The 16,895-nt window shown below is 39.5% G+C and overlaps 1 protein-coding gene across 1 annotated transcript in view; it reads right to left on the bottom strand.

The window, feature by feature from the left end:
• The window catches only part of EPB41L4B (erythrocyte membrane protein band 4.1 like 4B), an 87,723-nt gene that overhangs the window by 22,801 nt on the left and 48,027 nt on the right, over positions 1-16,895 (bottom strand). The window contains exon 2 of the mRNA XM_042809100.1: positions 13,450-13,554. Coding sequence (XP_042665034.1) covers positions 13,450-13,554 — 105 coding nt within the window. The remainder of the gene's footprint in view (positions 1-13,449; positions 13,555-16,895) is intronic.

Here is a 16,895-nt window from a genome sequence, read left to right as displayed (position 1 = left end):
AATGATTAATGTTAAAAAAAAAAAAAGTAAAATTGTAGAAGTCTTTCACACCTCCAGGGTAGAGTAAATTCTTATGTTTCAAATACCTAACTGCAAAATTGTCCCACCACACTATTCTTTTTGGCTACACATGAATTAGTCACAAAGCTAGTATATCCCGATTCCATTAGAAAAAAGCCTTATCTTCAACATTAATAAAACAAATACAAAAAAACATCTATCCTACAGACAAAAATCCTCTGATGCCTCTTCATAATTTCCAATGAAATATCAGTTAATATGACAGTCCCAATATTGCAATGTGGTGCTCTAAGTATACTAAAACTCAAATAACAACACCTTCTGAATCATAAATGTAAATACTTTAAAGGCTGAAAAATAACTAACAAGACTTCAGAAATTACTCATTCACACCCTTAAACAAGATGTAACTTAGCTAGGAGGCTATTCTCCATACCCAAGCAGCCAGACAGCTTATTCAGGAGATAAAACACAACACACATTAAGCTGATCTCCCGAAGAAAGACTTATCCCCATCCCAAATGGCACACCATTGTGAAAGGGCCACCACACAGGTCTCAAAGTAAAAATAAAGTGGTTGGACATGGACTGGTAGTACTTGTGGCCTAGAGTTCCTAGACCCAGCAGCACTCATGCAGATTTGTGAACTAATGCCAATTTAAGTCAAATATTTTGTGCTACTTCTGTCAAAACCAGACCAAATTCCAACGTTTCAGATACAGAGAATTTCTTCACACTGGAAGTCATGCCAGCTTTCCAAGTGTCCTGTAAGCTCAAGTGGTGTCATCCTATTACTCCCTTCCACATAAACTGCCCAGATAGTTGTATGCAGAACACAGTATGCGTGTTGACAAAACCAAATATTGTCCTGTGAGGCGACAAACAGTACAGTTGAGAGTTCTGGTCTTGAATACCTTCCAAGGTTTAGCAAGTGTTCTCAAAAACACTTCTTAATGAACCAGAAGAAAACCTCCAAACACTCAGTTGAAGATCGCGTGGCATTCTAGCTACAGCCAAAAAAGTTTGAACTTGATTACCTGCTTCTTGTTGACTTCTGAACCTGGAAGTGAAAAGGGTCAAGTAGGAAGTGAATGAAAATGGAGGGAACTTCTATTCTCTCAGAACCTAATGACTACGCCTCTGCCTAAGCAACTGCTCTGGCTAAAGAACTGCACATTATTTCAGGATGCAAACCCAAAGAGTCATAACTTTGGATGTCACAGTGTACATTTCAACAGTACAATGATACATATCCAGACTAAACTCAAAAGCATCAATGCAGAACAAGGAAAAGGAAAAAGTTTAGTAGGTTTAAGACTGTTTTACAACAGAAAGATAATTTCTAAGCTACTTTGCCCACAGTAAAGGAAAACAGCCACAAAAACAAAAGCCTGTCAGGCTGCAGGCAAACAAGATTCTGTGACTCTTCATTTTGATGGGTAAACTAGAACTTCAATTGCTGGATTAGTCTCCTTTTATTCCTAGTTAATCTCAGTATAATTCTTTTTTGTTTGTTTGTTTTTCCTATTGTCAAATGAATAATGTTTCCTGTTGCATTAATTAATGTAAAACAGCAGTCACTGGTGGGGATTAACAGGTTGAATTTTCAAGAAAGGATTTGAAATTTCTGTCAGGCAACCACAGAAATGAAAGATAAATACCATCCGGTTTCACATTAAAACAAAACAAAAATTTCAAAAACCCTGTTTAAAACAAACAAACAAAACACTGTCTATTACAAAAGTGGAAGCACGGACTTAGCACATTATCCTGTTAATCACACACTTCATCTATCTGAAGATGAAAAATACCTTCACACTTCTTCAGTGGTAGCAATCAATATTGTTTCTCAAACTCTGGTTGTCATACAGGAAGGCAAAGATGTATTTGTGTCAAGATATAGCAGATAATCTGTAGTTACTGAAGCAGTCTGCATGAGGACCACAATGACTGCTAAACGGTGACTAGAAGGGGGGATACCACAAGTTGACACAAACCCATCACACACCTGTGCTTTCCAAATTCCACTGGCTCCCCACTTGCTTCATAAAAGAATGAAAAGTCCTGGTCTTGATCTATACAGCCCTCAAAGGTGACCTGTAAAGGAAAAAAATTGGGTTTGACCCTTTTTTTTTTTTTTGCTAGCTTGCTTTGCTAGACTAAAATGCATGAAGAACATCTTAAATAGACTGCTTTTCCTTATTTATATACTTAACTTTCAGAAGCAGAAAGCTCATTCTCATTGGAAGTCTTATTTGCTGTGTAAAAGTATTGCTTAAATGCTTTCTCAAGCAATTATTGAAGGAATAGCAGTGGAGAAGAATCCAAAGCAGTGTTAAATGCTCAACTTCAGAAAAGAAGGCATTCTATATAAAAACTGGCAACTTTAAAATCAGAATTTAATTACCCTTCCCACATCTTTCTGCCATCTGATTTCCGAGGCCCCTAAAATCTATTTGTCTGCCATTAGCCATGTGGCTTTCTAAAGCAGAGCAGGTAAAATCCTAACATACAGGAGGAAGGAATCATCCGCCTCCCTAAAACAACAAAAAACGGGGGGAAAAAAAAAGGGGAAAAAAAAAGTCTGCAATGAAATGAAAACCCTACCCAATTAACCATAGTTTTGGGCTTTGTCTATACATCATTAGCATAAAAAGTAACAGAAGAGAATTAACTGTTTTTTCTTCTCAAGGTCACCTTTTAAATATTGTAGTAGTGACAGAAACGGACCAGAACTGAAGTTGCACAGAGAACCAGGGACTACTCAAGCACGTTAGTTAGAAATATTGCCTGCTCCCAAGAGTTTCAAGCTCTTTCTTTTCAATGAAAAGACTGTTCTTTATAAATCCATATGAACTTCTCTGACCCATCCTAGAAAGTCATGTTGAAATTGAAAATGTAGACAGAGCAAAACAGTTTTCAAATAAATTGCTGAAGTACAACTTTTTGAATACAAGATTTAATGAACAGTATGGTCAACAAAGCTTAATATATTTACTAGTAATTGACGTGATGTGGCTGAATGCACCTCAATAGGGCTATTGATGAATCCAAATCACAGAGCTGCTAAGCAGGCAGTGTACACTTTTACAGTCAGGGACCTCAAGCGGCTAAAGAAATTATTTTAATGAGGATTCTATGAGATCAAAACAGATAATTACAGCAGCAAGTGCCCACAGTGGGTGTGCATGCAACATTGGGATTGACTGAGGAACAGCTCTGTAGAAAAAGCCCTGTGGCTGTAAGAGGAAAAGCAACAAATGGTGGTGCATGATAGAGAAGAGAAGGCCCCGAAAGAGAAGCCTGAAGCTGCTAATGATTCTTCCAACCAGACAGGAGAGCTTTTCCTGCAAATGAGGAGCTGAGATACCGGAAAAGTGGTGTGATTCATTCTTGAATTTAAAGAAGAGATCAAGGGGCAGCTCATACTGATCTTTCTCTAACACCCCACGTTTCCAGGCTGCAAGGACTCCAGTTGCCTCCCAACAGACTCTCTGTATAGCCAGCAACACAGCCTAGGAGAGGCTGGGTTTTCTCCTTTTCTCCCTGGGGGCTCAGGATACAAGACATGGCACTTGCATACTCCTAGGGCAGGGGTAGGTGTTGGGGACAGTAAGGAAGGGCTCACACAGCACTTGACCATAATCAGTGCCTTTACTGACAACTGGGAAACTTCGTGCAGGCCGGCCATGCCTTCCTTTCTCTCCTGTGGGACATGTGGAAGCTCTGTCCCCCCTCAGCTCCTGGTGAGTACAGGGAGCTAGACCACTTGACGAGGAGCCGTGACAGTGGAGGGGGAAGAGAGGGGAGGTGGTGGGCAGTGGTGGATTGCTCTGAACCTCTACAAATATTTTTCCTATTATCTTGAGGCACAGGAACCCCAGATATGGGATGAGGAGGGAGATGGAAAAAAAGGGTAGAGAAAGAGGTGGAGGGCAGTCCTTGTGCTCAGTAGACAGCCTTTTTCTTTAGCAAGTCAAACAGCACAGAGGATCCATCCTAAGTAAAGGGCCCTCAACCTTTCTGACCACGTTCCTCTTCCACAAAGGGCATCTTCCAAGCCATTCAACACTGCATTCATCACCACAGTGGCCCCTATGCCAGAGTAGTCACCCAGCCTTTGTTCTGGGCCCTAAAAAACACCCCTGTGTCTGGCCCACCACTCACTGAGCTTCCAGACCTCTGGCAATCACCAGCCATGGTTGGAACGAAGAAGACCTGGAGCAACTGCTGCACACCTGTATATGCGAAAAGAGAACTGGTTCTCAGAACCACTGAGGCAGAAGGGGCCTGCAAAGTAGTAAAAGAGTGCCTGTACAATGGCCTGCATAGTGCCCACTGTTGTGGAACACATGGAGGTGGATCCATCTCACGATGAAGAACCAATGGAAGTGGATCCACCTTTAGCCCAGTTGATCCAGAACAACACCATCTTGCAAGGGCTCCCTGTAGTGCAGTCACAGCAACATCAAAGGTCCAGGTGCCCAGCACCATGCCACCTACACAGCCTCCACAAATCAGCAAATTAGCTGAGAGGCCATCCATTGACATCCAGCATGTTTGTCTGCAGGAGAGCCTCCTCTCCCACCTCTGCCCCCTCTGGAGATGTCTTCTCTTTTCTGCATTTATTCCCAAGAAATCTGGCAAAGGTAGACTTGGCTTCCTTTTGGCTGCTGCACTGTGGTGACAAGAGGCTCCCTCAGTGGGCCAGCATAGGCCTTGGGTTCTGGATGTGAGGGTCTCTCAGACTAAAGAAGAATACATTGAAGGTGCTGGCAGATGAAGATAGACCCTCCATGATGGTGCACAAGGAACAACAGCAGATTAGTCAAAGAAGTAGAAGAGCGCTGCTGCTTTGGAGACGCAGAAGACTTCAGGTCTGCCAGCAAGTACTGGAGACCAGAGTTAAGGTCCATTCAGATGCTTCATTAGGAGATCTTCCCAAGACAGGACAATGAATAGCAATAATAATAAACGCAGATCAGTAAAAGCTTTCCTTTCTTATTTGGCACTTTTGTAACTATATCTGGACTCCTCCATCCCCTTGTCTCCCCAGTACAGGAAAGATCCTGATCTATGTAGTGTGGACCCCACTCTGGATATTCAAGATAGTGTACATAGCATCCAATGGTGGACAGGAGGGTTTGCATTAAGAAGGCTACAGCTGTCTACTGGGAAGGTGTAGAAGAGGGGAAGCCTGAGTCTTCTTGGGGATGTTCCTTGGCAGAAGGACAAGCAGCACCATGCCCACATTTGCAGATGAATACATTAAAGCTAATTAAAGGAAAAGGTTATCCGTAACAAGGGTGATTTTACAGAAGAGTTGTCCAGAGAGGCTGTGGAATCTCTGTCTTCAGAGGTATCTGAAACATGGCTAGATGTTCCCACTGCCACCTTTTCCTTCATGTGATCTTCTGGCAGATGTTGTTCCTCAATTTCCCATATAATGAAGAGAGTGTTATATCAGCTGGTTTGCTTTTGGATCCTCTTTATTTGCCTGTGCTGGATATGTTCCAAATGCTTGCCTTTTTCAAGTGCTCAGGATTGTTCACTGAGCATCATGACTGCTCCAAGATGACAGACAGCAGCCCTTACAATGAATTCTACCAAATCCCTTGGCACCCTTCAATACACCCCTTTTTCATTGCTTGAACTTGCACGTGCCTGGTTGACTTATGTGCTCCATAACTGCATCTTCTGCTCCTACCGGCAATGCTTCATACCACACACTGCTAGTAAGCTTGACAGTGAGAGACTTGAGAGAACACCTCAGAGCTGGAAACGGAGGGAGAGCACTGTTCTGTAGTTAATAGGCCTAGTTTCCTCTTCCTAATATCCTTTGCCACCTGATGTGTGCTGTTTTAGTACAAATATGGTCTTTGTTCCTACAACAAAAGAAATCTAGGAGTGGAAGAAGAGTTATTTATATCTCATTGTACTACAATTCCCAATTTCACTGAATACAGCTGAAGTACAAAAAAAAAAAACAAAAAAAACAAACAAACAAACAAAAAAACTATGAGTTATTTTGCCATGAGATCTCCTATAGGTATGGAAAAATAGTTTAAGATTTTTCTAGGCTATTGTTTAATGAGTACTGAAATTGCCCTTACTTATCCCTCCTCCTAACATTCCCAGTTTGTTTGGTAAACTTGTGAACTGGCAGGGGAATTATTTCTCTGACAGAGGTTTTTCTTTGTTTTTGTTTTAAACTTATATACTTGCAAGGTTCCATAAATGGTAAAGGCACATGAGACTTTTCTGTACTATTATGTTCTCTATGGAAAAATCTTGAATTAATTGAGTTAAAGGAATTAGTCATGGTCTAATAAGTGTAGATTATGACACCGGATGAAAACAATCTGCCATGTTTCTGGACCATGAATACCACAGAGGCAACTTTCCTCTGAATTAAAAAACAAAAATGGTGCAACAGCTGCTGTTAGTAATAATGTTACAGAGGTAAGATAAGCTAAGAAAATATTTAAGTACAAGCTATGTTTGGAAGGAAAAGGGTTTTTACTCCTGTGTTCTAAGAAAAATTCTTGCAGATGGCCAGAAAATTTTCTGTCTCTCCCAATGCAAGCTCCTAAAAATGTTACCACAGAGGGGATGACACTTGTATAGTTAATTCAAACTTGCTGCCAGTAGTGTTACTTTTTTCTCCACTTAGTTCACTTCTGTGAAGTCCTTAGAAATAGTCCGTAGTACCTCAGTAATCTGCAATACCAGTCTGAAAAAGTGCTCTACTGTATCACCATCAGAAAAACTCACAAATCTAATGATTATGTTTATCTCAAAGGCAATACAGATGTCTACATTTCATGCCTGGCTAGAGCAGAAAAAATGTGATGCGATTACTTCCTGTTCCAGGAGTCTTGTTTTCTAAGCACAGCATGTTGAGACTCAGATGCAGAGCAAATATTTTCTCAGGGCTTTTCTAAAGTCAGAAGAAGGCATTTTCCTGGTCACTGAACTACAGGATGAGAACAAGTTTAAGTGTTGAAGGTGACTGTGGTTGTGCAAAACATTTTTCTTCTTTTCAGAACATATTGGTAACTTTCAGTTCAAATAAACTGCCAAATCAGTTAGATTAACAGCTACAGACTAACCTGCAATCCTCTAATAAGAAAAGGCTGCCATAGAGACCCTGCACATGCCATTTCAAAACACATTTAGGGTCACACTGTGTATGGATTACCTGAAGAGACATATTTTATGTACTGAAACTCAACAAAAATAATCTCACATGAATTTCAAAACCTGCCACGGTAATATTTTAATTATCACAATGAATAGTGAGGCTGAAAGAACTGAAAAAGAAAAATCCCAAGCACAATATTATTTTTGGAATGTTGGAATTCAATATAACCAAGTAGTGGCATTCATAAAAACTCAGAGTATCCTAGCCTGAGTCTGTACAGAGCCATCTCAGAAGTATCTTGATACATGACATGGTTTATCTGCAATCCAGATAAACTAACACGTGAATAATGGAGAGTCACAGGAGCACCCTCCAAGACCATTATCCTATCCTAATTCATACGTATATGATAATCAATCTGCTTTAGCCCAAGCAAGATTTGGCTTTGTTACTTGAAGTAACAGAAGCAGAACATAAGTGAATGTCAAGATTGATAATCGCTATCACACAAAACAACTGCATGTGCAAGATTTTTCCTTTTGATGGTGAAATTTTCTGTGCCAGAAATAAAAAAAGAACCCCAAAGTTATATAAATACATTGTCCAGTGGAGCATGGTTTTCATTAGAGTTATTATAAAAATGAAGAAAGCTAATGCCACTCAAAATCAATTTCAGCAATAAAAACAAAATTGCCTTCAATTCTGAAGCCTGTCCCCAAACACCTCTTGCACCCTACAAAAATAAACTGAAACAATTTGTAACAAACAGACAACAAACCTGACTAAATCTGTGAGAGAAAACAAAGGAAACCATTTCAACTTCTGTTGCAGTCATACAAACAGCAAAATCTATTCAGTCCTCGACGGAACATTTGACTTCTATACACCTAATGAGAGGTAGAGAAGCATCACTAATAGGCAGTCACGACCGCCTGCCTCTCCTGCATGGCTGCTTCTCAAGTCTATACTAGGAAATGGTCTCCAGCCCTTCTGAAATAGTGAAGGCTGCTGGAAAACTAAACATTGGAATTCTTAATGTTTCAGAGTCTGTCATAAAATGTTCACGGACTACAGTACAGGCTTGGACAGCTGCAGCTAGTAGTAGTTATTCTTTAGACGTTAAGCATTTCTGTGAAGTCAGCCAAGCTGCCTTTGAACAGTTACTGAGCTGGCATTCATATCACCATCACTATTAGTTGTCAGTGCACTGAGTATACGTGATATTGTTACCTGCACAGCTCTTTGATACGCTCCAGCTGTGCTCTGTATTTGTTGCTCTGGGCTACAATCCATACACACACAGCTTGCAACAACCACAATCCCAAAGAGCTTATAAACCAGAGAAATAAGAGATTCAGGGAGGGGAAGCAGAGTCACAGATTAATTTGATGGTTTATTTAAGGGCACTTACTTAAGGGGAAATGAGATGTTTCTGCCAGAAGCAGAAAAGGAAATCTTTTGCGTTACTAAAGTATTTACCAGTCCCTTTCTCTCAATATCAATGTATCAAATGGTAAGATTTTCTTCCTATTTTCTTTTCCTGCTTAGCAAGCACTCATAGTTACAGTATTACTCAGTGCATAAGGAAAAAGACTCCCAGATAAAACAATATGAGGTTAATTGACTAGTTTGAGTCGTTCTTTTTTCCACATCCCTCACACAATTAAGAAAAATAATAGTAGTACTATCAAAAGCAAGCAGCTGGATAAAAACCTCCTGATTTGGATGACAATAAACCCTTAAAAGAAAATTCTGATATAGCAGGGCTCTGAGCCAATAGATACTGAAGCATCCATGAATCTAGTTTTTAGTGTATGGAAAAAAGCTTTAGGATATTATTTTTTGTTGTCCTGATTACTTTACATGGCAGTGTTGGAAAACTATGTGGTAAAGCATATATGATCCTGACCTTTTTAGAAACCGGGACAAGGGCACCTTCCATACAGATGAAGATTTCAATGTCCTGTCAGGGAGATTCCAATATATTGTTGATGGTTGTAGTGAATGATGGATGTTAAGGGCTACGTAGTTCTTGCTGTTTCACATTCCTTCTATTTTCTTACTTGGAATACTGCTTTCACAAAAACCACTCTTCTCCATTTTCTCCCACCACTATCTTCTCAGTTTTCATTGTAAATAAATCAAAACCCTATTCAGGAACTGGCCAATATTAAGAAGTCAGACAAAAATGCAGCTTATCAGGACAACTCACTACAGGAGTCCTGCCTCTCATCTCTTTAGGAAACTCTGGCCCCTATCATAGCCACCAGCACCTGCTAGGCTGACCTTGCACAAAAGTCATGCTGTCCACTTCAAAAATCCAGCACTTCCCAATGTGCCCAATACATTCACTGCATGCGCACATACATCCAACATGGCACAGCTGTCTGCAGAGTGCAACATATGAAAGACAGGGAGCTGCTGGAGAGGGTCCAGAGGAGGGCCATGAAGATGATCAGGGGACTGGAGCACCTCCCCTACAAAGACAGGCTGAGGGAGCTGGGCTTGTTCAGCCTGGAGAAAAGAAGGCTGCGGGGTGATCTCATTGCAGCCTTTCAGTACCTAAAGGGTTGTGGATGCCCCGTCCCTGGAGGTGTTCAAGGCCAGATTGGATGGGGCCCTGGGCAGCCTGGTTTATTACTAAATGTGGAAGTTGGTGGCCCTGCATGCGGCAAGGGGGTTGGAGATTCATGATACTTGAGATCCCTTCCAACTCTGGCCATTCTGTGGTATGTATCCAGCTGTGAAAGGCTATTCCACAGGGCCCTTCTTTAAGCTAGGGATAAGGAGCCTTTGTGACATTAGAGATAACATAAAGGAGTTAGATGTTCACTGAGACTTTTCTATTTTTATTAAAGAAGTATTAATGCTTTTGTTTCCATGCATTCCCAGCTAATGTTTCACACCTGAAAGACTGCAGCAGCTCATTTGGAAATAAACAAAAAGCAAGTATACATCAATTTTTTTCCTTCTCAACAACTCTATAAACATTCTCATGAACAGGAACAATCATGAAGTAAACAAAAAGAAATTTCAACCTATTCAACGATGGCAATCTTTTTGTTTGGAATTCATGTAAAACAAAGGAGACTGGGATAGCATTCCTTTTGCTATCACAGGACAGACAACTAGGACAAAGAATGCCACCACAGAAGGAGAGATCTGTATTCTGATAGAATATATTGCAGCTCACAAACAGCAGCAAACCACAGGTTTTTTTCTTATGATAATCTGGAGTAAGAGATAAAGAACGAACAAAAATGAGTAATCATTAGCTACCAACAATTTCAAATAAATGTCAGGAACCCCAAATAACCATGGAATGCTTCACACAGAACAGCTCCTCCCCCTCAACCCACTCCCACCCCACCAGAAAGCAAACAAACTAAAAACACAAACACTACTTCCTCATGGCAACTCAACTCATGGAGCGTAGTCTCACAAGATTTGACAATTGCAATCTCCAGGCTTGACAAACACTTTCAAGTCTTCCTTGCTTTGCAGTAACACACACGTCCCACACATGTAACCAAAAGCCCAAACTTTCAATTACCACTAAAACATTTCAGAGACCTCCTACATTTGACTGAGAATCATCCCGAGCACTGCTTCCCTGTGTAAGTTGTTGTTACAATTAGCTGAACAAGAAAGATAGGGAGAGCCTAGTGATAATCATTGTTCCTTTGACTCCTGTCTCCTTTTCTTCACTTTTCCTTTCTCTTCTTGCCCTTCCACAAACAGGAGAAACCAAAAAGCATACAGTGAGGTGGGATTGAAAACTGACGGATTGGCCAGTCGTGGAGGGTGGTGAACAATGATCTCACTTAAAAATAAGGATTTTCCATTACATTAAGTTCTTCCACACACTATCAAAACAACACCTGTCTTTCCCTGGTATTTCTGCTTCTGGATGAAGTACCAGATAAATGAAATGCAACAATATGCAAAGTTCTGCTTTAGTATAAACCCATTAAAAGCTCTTTTGATTAAGTGATTCTTTACATCCTTCTATTCATAGATATCTTCAAACAATACATGATACGAGCTAATGCAAATTTCACTGGATAGTCTTTATAAGTATTTCCTGTCTTACTGCTAACATCTTGCTTTTTCCAACATTATGGCATTTTGGTTGTATCAAAGTCTTTTATTTTTGTATTAAGAATGAACTGTTCAAACAATAAGCAGATAAGCTCTAATTACGATTTTCTTCTCCAAACCAGTTATCAACACTGCTTAGTCTGAATGGCAAAGTTACTAAGAAACGTACCGCACGGAAAAACTGTTAGCCGTGGAACACAGAAGTAATTGCCACTGCTCAAAGACTATTCTGTATTCTCTTATTTATAATAGCGGCTTAAAGATGTTTGACTTGCAAGAATACGTAATAAAAGGCAAAGGCTTAGAGCCACAAGGAGTTTACGCGACTTTAATCTCCCAGTCCCGCAATTGCCACTGTGTGGCAGGGCTGGCACTACGCAGAGGCACAGGGAGGCTCTGCATTAATTGCTATGCAAATGAAATGAGCAGGTCGTAAGTTCAAAATAGACCATGAAAGGCATAGAATCTCTTTGCACATAGTGCTAGGGATGATAAAGGGATTCACACAACAAAGTTTTAAGTTCTACTTTCTGCTCAGCTTCAGCCAGGCAGAACCCCAAAACAAAAGAGAACTTCCAGCTTTGCACCTGTGAAGTCTGCTTTTAATACCCACCCTGATCCAGCAAACTATAACCCTATATTACTATAACTACCAAAGCTCTCCAAACAGCATTTTTCATGCTCTCCAAAAGCTGTTCATAGCCCCTGTCTCTCTGTAACTACATATATACTGATTTACTTTTACACTTTTGCCTCCACCCATGCTACTAAGGAAAGGACCAGCATGCAAAGCTAAGGTCTAAGGTCTAAAACACAAGAACATAGACACATTTTGCTCTGAACACCAGCGATACAGCTATTTATGAAAACTACATTTGCTCACATTTCTGCTTCATTCTCCTTACCACTCATGATGAAAAATCCTTCCTTTTTGCTAATGTTCATGAACATAAGCATTCTCCAGTTCCTAACCAAGTCTTCTGGTTCTGGTCTGCCCTCTTTCTTGCTAGGAAAGGATATTCAGCTTTCCCTTTCTCCTTTCCTTCTTCTGAAACATTACTGAACTACTTGTAGCTATTCTCAGCTACGAAGTTCCCAATTCAGAGCTCTGACAATCAACCACAGTATCATTTCTTTTGCTTATAATGTGCAGGCACTGCTCTTTTAGCTGCATCCTAATGATCATCATCATAAAACAGTGTATGTTTCATGTAATATACGTTTTGTCATGAACGCATATTAAACTATCAACATATTAACTTGCTTTTTCTTCCAAAAAGCACAGATCCCCTTTCTCAATATCATTATTATTAACAATATTTGGACAGACTTGCTTAAAGCCATTGGCTAACACACAGATCACACAGCTGCTGGTAAAACACTGATCTGATCACACTGACTCTCAAGTTAGAGAATAAAGCTAAGAACTGTGAGATGACAACAGTTTCTCACAAGACATCACTATTTCTGCTATGTTATTCAATTATATTGTTCCAACATCACAGAATATGTTTTTATTCTCTTGCATTATGGAAAAAATGTCTATAATGATGATTTAAAAGCACACACTTATTTTCCAGCTGCGTATACTCTTTACTCACAACTCAGGTTGTAGCCATACACAACAACTCCACACGTGAGTAGAGCAAAAAGAAAAAAATTACAGCAATACAATACCACAAGATTTAAGTTCTTTAACCATATCTCTCTGCATGATAAATACTACACTTTCCACTCACCGCATTCTCCCTTTCCTTCTTTTACCTGTAAATGCTAGAGGTCACTAAATAGGGGAGAGAAGGAAAATTCTTCTCTCTTATTGCAAATGAAACTAAGTCTACAGAGCAACGTAACCTGCGCCTGGAACACCAAGGATACAAGTAGTGCAAAATCCTTGCTTGTGGGAAATACAACCCATTTTTTAATACCATGAGACTACTAAACACAGCACATTTTCTTTTACCTGCAATTGCTGCATATTCATACTTAGCACAAAGAAGTCATGCACATGTCAAAAAATGATGTCTTAACTTTATTTGCAGGACCCAAACATGATACCAGTTGTTTCAGTAGTATAGTCCTTACTGCCTACACATCTGTCTGTGAAATAGCACTGATAACACGTTTATAACATACAGCGCAAACTTCTGTAGAACATAAAATTTAACTGAAGTTATACTTACTGTAACCTGGGAAGCATCCATGAACTGTAAGCCAAAGTAATCAGTTTCCACAAGGTCCAAATGATACACAATCTGGTCAAATAACTCCTGTCCCTTTGCATGTTTCTGGAACAGAATAATAAAAAAAAAAAAAAGTGTTTTTTTTGTTTTGTTTTGTTTCATTTTTATATCTCTATGTATGGGGGGATATTGCACATGGGCTTTGGTTTTTCATTTTTTGTTTTGTTTTGCTTTTCCAGATCCAAATAGGGGGAGTAAAGTTGCACATCAGGAATGAGCATCTCACTAAGTGCTCTAAAGAATTAACATTTTAACATTTCTTTTCATTTTCTTAAAGATTTTCTTCAAGAAATACAAGTGACACACTCCATCTGCCTCTATTCCAACAGTGTAAGACTTTGTTCTCAAAGAAAACCTTCTAAGTTCACAGTAACTCAAAGCACAGGAGAGAAATGAAACCCTTATGTCCCTGTGAGCGTTCCAAGTCACAGAGCCAACATTTTCAATCTCTAGGATGCCAAATTCCACAGCAAATGCTTGCTTAACACACTGCCTGAGATCTGCCTGTTGTTATCACATATCAACTGCAGTTGTACAGTGTCACACAACACTACTTAAGCCACAAAATACATTCTGGACAGCTTGAATACTTAAAGAGCACCATGAGGAAAATTAGCAGTATTTGATAAGAATCTTTCAATAAAGTTGCTAATTGTAATCACGCTTAGAACCTTCAAGTGGAGCCAAGTAAGTAGCTCTAATTCTCATTTGGCATGACACTTGGAACACACAGGAATAGAAATTAAACCAACCCAAATCATAGGCTAAGCACCAGTAGCAAAGTTAGCTGACCTTAAAGCTGGCCTGCAATTTGCCCATGTAGTTGTGCAGAGGTTAAATCGAGAATTTAAGCACCCTGTGTTTCAGCAGGGAGCTTACAGGTGGGCAGGAAGAAGAGAGAAACAAACCAATTTTTCTGCAAACCATTTTGTGTTACTCAGGACATCTGACACCACTATAAATCTCAAGCAGACAAGCTACAGCTGTAGTTCATACAGGAAAGGTACAGTATGCAGAAACCAGTTCTCTGCCTGCTATCCTATAACTGAGGAATTTTTTTTTTTTTAATTTTGACTTTTAATGCTCTAGTTTATTAGGCATTCCCACTTCACCCAAAATACTAGCAGAATTCACCGACTTCAGCTGAAGGAGAGCTAAATAACTTGCTGTTCAATTTGGCTTTCTGTGCAGTATCAGCATTAATCATGATGTGAACTCCTGTCCAGTCATCCAAACTGTCTAAAAATCTATAACTAATTGCAGAAACAGCATTAGGAGTGGCGTTAAAATAAGCTGCACAAAAATTTAGACAAGTGTTGGACCATCAGATGATACTGCTTCGTTGTTTTAGAGTGGAGGAGCAAGAAATCAAGAACAGACAATCAAACTTCAACAAACTACTAAAAGCAGATGAGAAGATAATATTCTTAAAGCAGTACATCACAAAGAAATCACAAATTTCAGATGTCCAATAATAGCTGTGAACTAAAACAAAATTTGCTAAAATCGTATCCAGAACATGTTTTCTCACACTTGGTAAATTCACTATTCGGTCAAAAAAAGCCAAGACAATGCACAGAAGAATTAAAAATGATTCTGCTCCAATGAGGGACAAGAAAACCCTCCAAAGCAAAAAAAAAGGCAAGAAACAAGGAGCTCACAGAACCAGGAAATACTAACTTGATGCCCTGCTATTACTCTATTCCCAGTTGCTTGCTTTACAACTTTAACTACCTACATGTTTATCTTCAAATGCCACACACTCAATAGAAACCAGAAAGTGCACACTTCACCTTCTGTACCCGAAGCATAGTTAATATTCAACATATGTCACATGGAGAAGAGCCCTCCTCAGCACAGCTAGACTGTAATAAAGTACCACATACAAGAACTGCTCCGAAAGTAATGTCTCCTACTTTCTTATGTTGGCCTGCAACATCAGAGGCAGATGTTAATAATACGGCAGTAGAGGTTAAACTTTCCCAACAATATCCCATCACCTGTTGTTGCCATGAAACAGGCAGCAGAGGGGCAGTCTGACATGGAAGTGCATGTGAAGCAAAGATGTTTCCAGTGACATTCACTGATGCTTGCTGAACATTCAATGAGATCAACCAGAGGATGTGAATACAGTGAGGTGTTAGGTGTGCATCTCAGCATTGGTGACAGTGGCAGTAGGTCAAAAACACATGCCTGTTGGTGTTCACTATTGGAAAAGAGTGTTTTTTAGCTGAGAATTTATCAAACAGTGTTATGGTGCTCTTTGTATCTGTTCTAGCTTCCATGAAAATAAATAGGAAGCACTATTTTTGGAGCAATCTACATACACAGTTTACAGGAGGTTATAACATTTAACTTGCCACTAAATGAGCTCAGTAATTCATAACGTGCAGATAACAAGGCCACTGCAGCCACCAAACTGCTGACAAGAAAAAAATAAAGGCTTTGAAATATTACATTCAGGAACAACAAAGGTAACTCTTCTCTACTAACAGTAAAGGATAACCTGTTCTCCTTCCTTCTGCCTTCCACACTGACTTACAACCAGTTATACTGCAGGTTGATAAATCAGTACCTGTGAAATGAATCAAATGAATGGTACTGACAAAATAGAAGTGGATTTTCTCTGGAGTTGCATAGGCCAACATGTATAACAGCAATGAGTCTTTTTTTCCTCCCTTTTCTCTAGATAACAGAAGCTAAAAACAAACAAACAAACAAATGCTATCTCAATCAAAATATGGTATCAAGAATATGAAATCAATGTCAAACAAACTTTTCACTGGAGATACGATCAGCTGGAATTCAACAAATCACGCCTTCTCTACAGAGCTTCAATTTGTGAATTTTTTTTGAAAATGTATGTTAAAAAAAGTACTTAGCCTAAAAATATTTTATAGCCCTCATTTGCTAGATAAATGGTTCAGAACTGTCAGAAGATCTGCATAGCCTACATCTCAATAGTGGCGAAAAGACAATGTACACAGACAACTACTTAGAGTTATTACTTTGTTGTTATAAAAACTACTATAATTTGGAAAAATTATGTTATTAATGAAATTGCAAAAACACTTATTTATTTTTACAGCTAAATCACTGCCAGCTTCTGCTGGAGAGTTCCTAGGATCCCAAGAGAACCTGTGAGAGAGCCATCAAACCACACAGACGAACACTGGAGCCCTCAAAACGTCAAACTTACAAACCCAATTACAACCACAGCACAAAGTGAAACTGAACTACCACAGGGCAGTCACTTGCATCCCCTTTTACCTCTTTGCCCTTGAGGAAGCACAGAGATTGAATTATGCTGCCAGTTGGGAAGCGCCATAATGGAGAGCACTACTGAGCGAGAGAGGGGAAAAAAAAAAAAAAAAAAAAAAAAAAAA

The sequence above is a fragment of the Centrocercus urophasianus genome, unplaced genomic scaffold, assembly GCF_019232065.1.
Source record: "Centrocercus urophasianus isolate 14NV4802_14NV808 unplaced genomic scaffold, USGS_Curo_1.0 seq_11, whole genome shotgun sequence".
Classification (NCBI taxonomy): Eukaryota; Metazoa; Chordata; class Aves; order Galliformes; family Phasianidae; genus Centrocercus; species Centrocercus urophasianus.
Note: the sequence above shows the minus strand (reverse complement) of the source record. Positions and strands in the feature narration are given on the sequence as shown.